The 6117-nt window shown below is 33.5% G+C and overlaps 1 protein-coding gene across 2 annotated transcripts; it reads right to left on the bottom strand.

The window, feature by feature from the left end:
* Nucleotides 1–4486: 4486 nt before the first annotated feature.
* On the bottom strand, nt 4487–5685 carry LOC106127684 (uncharacterized). Of its 2 annotated transcripts, none has more exons than XM_013325874.1 (3): nt 5505–5685; nt 5151–5368; nt 4487–4805 (listed from the first exon to the last, which is right to left on the bottom strand). In XM_013325874.1, the coding sequence occupies exons 2-3, from the start codon at nt 5364–5366 to the stop codon at nt 4521–4523; spliced, it is 501 nt and encodes a 166-aa protein (XP_013181328.1). In that variant the 5' UTR covers nt 5367–5368; nt 5505–5685; the 3' UTR covers nt 4487–4520. The 2 variants fall into 2 exon arrangements, with proteins under 2 accessions (XP_013181328.1, XP_013181327.1); XM_013325873.1 differs by having other exon boundaries at nt 5571–5685.
* Nucleotides 5686–6117: the final 432 nt, after the last annotated feature.

The following is a 6117-nucleotide window of genomic DNA, read 5'->3' as shown; positions in this document are numbered from 1 at the left end:
TATTTTAAAAAATATAAATATTAGTCTAGCAAAATTAGTAGTAGAATGTTTCAAGAATGTGTCCAATGATTAACTGTATCAAAGTAAAATAAAGGATTAATTTCATTCAGACACAATCTCTTTGTCTCTAGATAAATGACCTAGCATTTGTAATTCAGTGGTCTGCTTCCTTGTTCTACATAAGGTGTTATAAGAATTAACATGTGTACACGATCATATAAAATTGACATCTTCGCAATAACACAAAGTTCAACTCATGTTATGTCGAAACATTTGTATCGTTTTATAATTTGTTTGTACTGTCCCCAAAAACGTATGTTTGCAACATTACACGTGATCCCAGTGTTGGAAAATATTTAATGTAGATCTAAAAAAAAGTTGTTTCGTACTTTTGCACAATTTTAGTTGTTTACAGAAAAGTGTAGAAATTGAGTCACGTTCGCGAGCGTTATTAATACACTCACAAAGCGGACGAGAATAAATACCTCCTCCGCAACATTAAAAATAGTTCGACTAGGAATGATTGATAAAATGTGCGGGAGTAAAAATCAAACGACTTTAGCTACATATAAAAATATTTTATTAAAAACATTTTGGTAACATTTAATAAGAACACTTAGGTAAAAATAAATCGACCTCAAAATTATTTCAAAAGAACAGCCTGGACTGGAAGTTCACGGAGGAAGCCGGAACAGCAAAAACTAAAATAAATAAAAACAATAACACTCTAGGCAGACATGTCTAATTGACAACCAGAATTAAGGCATCGCAAGAATAATTATTTAAGTACCATAAAATACCTACGGCTATTATTATAATTACAACAAATAAACGCCTAGTGTCTATCGTCAGTTGCGTATGCGCGGCGGTGGCGTGCTCTCGGCGGAACAGCAAGAGTATTAATGCCACAACATTACAATTTACTCACGAGACGACATTTGCCACTACGCCGTAAATATACACTACTAAATACTAAAACATCCCAATTATACGAAGCTATGTTAAAATTTTACCTAACTAATAATAATATTAACATCTTCGGCTAATTTTGATACTAGAATGATATAACATCATCTCATATTGTACTCTTAATATTACGCTGGATTAAATTATAAAAGTGAGGAATTAAAACACGTTACACATAATATTGCAAGCATTACTGAGATTGTGCACATTACGTGGATGTAGTTACGAGATGTAATGTATGACAACTTAATGTTACAAGGAAGATACGATTGCTTATACTCAAGTCGAGCAGACGGCGCAGACGGCGCGGCCGAGCGCGTCCGCGTCGCCCGCCGTGTTAAAGGAACAGTCAAAGATTAAATTACGAGCATTGGCACTTTCAATATTAAATCTTAATTACATTCTTGAAATAGCACTGCATATTAATAACCAACTTAAAAACTAAATTCAGATCAGTCATTTATGATATCACATCAAAATAAACAGGGAAATACATATGTGATTATCGATTGGATATACTATATAATATATATTATAATCTTTTCAAAAGAGGTATTAATTTTCTTAAGGGTTACTAAAATATTGAGCTCTGCGCCGCGCGCGACGCACTATATCACGATAATACGAGAACAACATCAAACCAATAAGTTTTGGTACTTGGAGTTTGTCTCCGAGTTAATCTATTTCGCTAAACCTACATAATGCTTATCAGATATACGTAATACAGCCAGGCGGCGCTACCAACTGCCGGCCCCCCAGCCGCCCAGTCAAAACCCTTCATCCTTATACAATTTTCTTTACAAAAATACTGTCATTTGACTACAGTTCAATGAGAAAAAAAATATATTATAAATATATAATGAACAATAGATATAAATACAACAGATAATAAGTATAATATCGTGTATAATGATTTGTCTAAACAAAATAAAATGCATAAAATTGAAATGATTTAAACATTGTAAACTTACTTAAACACAGTTATTGGAAGGTACTAAATTGATTACTTGGGAAAAAAAATTATTCAAATAAATAGCACAACAACCAAAATATTTGGCAATGTGGATTTAAATAAACATTAACAACTATACCATCCACTGCAGCTAACTTACAACACAAAACTGGAATGCAAATATTGCATCGCACCTTGGCCTGTGCCGCGCGGACGCGCACGCATGCAGGCGAGCCCACAACGCGCACCGCCCCGCCCCACTACTAACTGTGCGTATCGCTCCGAAAACTCTCTTTGAACTACATTCGATCGAAGCTTTGTCATTATAAAGATATTAAAAACTAAAAATAATCTGAATGCAACATTGGATTAAAAATAACGATAACAACCATTTTGTGAGTATGTGTGACTGTGAGGACGCTACGTACTAACGACAATTTACATGTGTGTGTCCCCGGGAATGGTGTTTATTAGCTTCGATGTATTAATCTAAGCTGCATTCTGAGATCCATGCTATATGTTCAGTTCAGTTTGTGACCAACTGACACCCTATAATAAATATATAAATAATTTTTGTTAAAACGATATCTAATTTTGTTATCAGTAAATGTTCATAGCCCATTAAAACGATTAAATACGGAAACAAAAACTGCGATGACTAAGATAAAGCGTTTGATAAAATGCAATGTCAATTTAGAATGTGATAAACTTCCTTTATGTATGTGAATATTGTTGTTCAGAAAACAAACTAATGCATGGATGTTGGTCCCTTCCAAATATTTTCACACCATTAAATAAGATGTTGTATAAAGAAAAATTTTGAAAACTACAAACTGTATTGTCACGTATTAACATTTCATTTTTATAAAAAATAACTTTGTGGGAAAAATATTTCAACATTATTGTGTACAAATACTCCAGTTACAATTTAAAGCTGATCACAACATAGCAGAACTAAAGTTGCACAAAAGGACAGTATCAATTATTACATTAATATAGTATGTTACACATTACTTACACATAATTGAAGAGACTCACACTATTAAATATCTTGACTAAAATTAAGAGACCATGGATATTATAGATTAAATATGCATGTACATAGAGATATTGCCAGTCTGTAAACGACTCTTAGTAATAATTTCACTAAAGCCCAGCTTCTGGGCACATCAATGACTCGAAAGTTTTAAAACTGTAACAACTACTAATACCTTAGATTAATTAATCACTGTTATAATTTGTGATGATATGCACTGATAACCCATCCGACTATGTTCTGCATGGGTTTGTCATATAAAGAAAAAAAATGAGTCGTTATGCATTTCATAAAGTTGATAGGAATTTGATTTAGGGCAATGTATCAAGATCATATCCTCTAGGTTACGTCATCACTATTATTATGTAATGCTCGGACGGTACATCCAACAATCATAATTAGACCTTAAAATTAACCTATAGCTTGGCTTTAAATTCGTGCCATCTCGTCAAAATCGTAAATAATAAAACATCCGAGAAGCAGCCTTTTGGTTTAAACAGTGACAATCCTATTGATTATGACTGTGGAATATATTAAAATCATTACACCTACAGTCCTAATGATAATTATAAAACAATATTTAAATAATAACATATTACATAATGGTGGGAGATATTAAACTCATTATTAAATAAGTAAATGTCCAAAATTTAAATATTGCTTTAAATTTATTTCTGAACTAAAATTCAACGATTGAATTTATCAACCAATTGTATTTTATACTAATCAATATAAATTGTTTTGTTCAACAATTTATAGATAATATATTAAATTCATATTAAAAACAAATAGATTCTTTGGATAACAAATCATTAACAATTCTAAAAGGAACTAAGTATATATTAATTAATTAATAAGATGATATCTGTTTTAAATAAAGAATATTGTAACATCAATGGAAGAGTAGGTTCCAAGTTATTTTCAGTGCTTAGACAAGGAAAATGCCAAATTATAGTTAATTATATTCCTATGGCATTGTTTACATAATATAATTAAAACTAACGGTATCACACAAACAAATAAGTTAAAATAAAACCAAAGTTATTTATATCGTCGCACGTTTCACAGAATTTTTCTAAAATTGCTTTGTTTAAATTAAGATCACAGTATTAAGTCACGTTCAAAATGTAACTCTACGAAATACGTGGGACGATAACCACTTACATATTCCACAGTCATCTGTATAACTGGGCCACAGCAGTGAGGCACTGTGACATAGAAAAATATTAAAAAATTGCACTAAATCAACAACTCAGCTCCGAGAGAAGGAACTGTAATGTTTTGGTCAAATTAGTCTAATATTGATTAAACTGTATCCTAAACTTAAAGCATTTACGATTATGTGAAAATACAAAAACTCCAAAGATAAGTGGAGTATCCTATCATTTAAAAATAAAATGATAAGTCGTCAGTTGAAGAGAACTGTAGTCGTTGATTTACTGGATGGGTATGGCGATGTAAACACCAAACTACTTGAAGATAGAAGTTGGTACGCACCCTGATGTGTCCCAGTCATACCCATTCAACATTCGTTTGTTCAGGAGTTTGTGTTGATACATTGTCACCTCAATCCTTGGCAGCTACAACCCAAGAGAAGCCACAGAAATGGCAAGCGTCTTTTACATACTGTGTGTGCGTTCCAAACGGCCCCAACCGGTGATACTGCGAGCGGTTGGCGAAGAACAGTGCGGGATCCTTAGGTGGCAGCACTGTTGCACGGTAGTTCCATCGGGAATCGGTGAGATTAGCCATCAGGTTGAGAACGTCGCGTTGCTCATATTTTATTTTGATATCTTCAGCCTTCTGTTCCTTTGGACGTGGTTGAGGTTGCACGAATGGTTCGAATACCTTCTGAAATATCAAAAAGTTATAAATGTAAATAAAAAAAAACAATAAAGAAAATCAGATTAGCACTGCTAGTTACACCACTGACATTTATATTTATAGAAACAAATTTGACGTAATGTCTGTAATAACTATAATAGGGTTAGATATTATCATTTATTTTTAATTTAATTACGATATCATTATCTCATATTTCAATCTTTAACCCCACGACTCGCAAAATCTTTCCGTTATCAAATGTCAATTGTACACAATAACGTTAGCGAAGACATTCGCCATTATAGAATATTATGAAAATAGAGAGGTCAAGGCCAATGCAAACAAAATGGACAAAATAGGGATAATGCTTACCTTCTCCGTAGTTTGAGGACTAGAAGGCAAGGAGTCGCTATTCACTGACTCGGATTTGAGAGACCCCAGCGAGCCGATACCGCTAGACTCGCTAGAGACAGACGGACTCGGACTAGTCTGCGATTGAGACAAGCCCGCTATGTCTATGAACGAGCTGAAGGAGTTGAAATTTTCCGACTCCAATCCAGGTAGAGGTAGTGCAACACTTAGAGCCATTTCTGCAAATGGAAATGGACAAATGTATTGTAATTACACGTGCATAAACCCCACAGCATGTGAACATTATGCTGTGTTGACAGAATCTAACGCGCCAATTTATTCCAGTCACAGGACACACTAATTCATCGCACTCACCTTTGACTAGAATAGGAATAATAATATGTTAAACTGCACTGTTTCAATGAGCAAAAAAATAATTACCGAAAAGTGTAATCTCCAAAATGTACAAGCCTCAACGTAGTTGAAGGAGATCGAACATTTATAAAATGAAGTTAGCTACATTACATCGAGTTCGCGTTTGCGTGATGTCTTCAAGCGGCAAGCGGAAATGGTTTGAGGTCGGTAAAACAGTCTATTACGCAGCAAACAAAGAAAAGCTCGAAAAGTGAAAAGTTCATATTATGTATCAATGAAACAGTCCTGGTTTATGATATTTATAATTTATTTTGATAATAAGAGGCTAATATTGTTATTTGAATTTAAATTTAAATAACTTTGAATAATTCACCTATTTCGCAGCGGTGCCCTCTATGTTCTAGTTTTCATAATGTTTTCACCAACGTCCGAATGCTTTTTGATAGATGGCAGCACTTACTACTAGCTTATTTTAGTTCGGCATACGCGAAACAGATGGCGTTCATCACTACTTTTCACGTACATCCATTTTTAGATTGTATTTTAATGCCTTTGTTGTTGGTTGGTTTTGATGATTTTTATTTTGTAGAAGCCTAAAATAAACTAAGCGGTC

The sequence above is a fragment of the Papilio xuthus genome, unplaced genomic scaffold (assembly GCF_000836235.2).
Source record: "Papilio xuthus unplaced genomic scaffold, Pxut_1.1 DF824655.1, whole genome shotgun sequence".
Taxonomy (NCBI): Eukaryota; Metazoa; Arthropoda; class Insecta; order Lepidoptera; family Papilionidae; genus Papilio; species Papilio xuthus.
The sequence above is the reverse complement of the archived record's forward strand: the minus strand, read 5'-3'. Positions and strand labels throughout refer to the sequence as shown.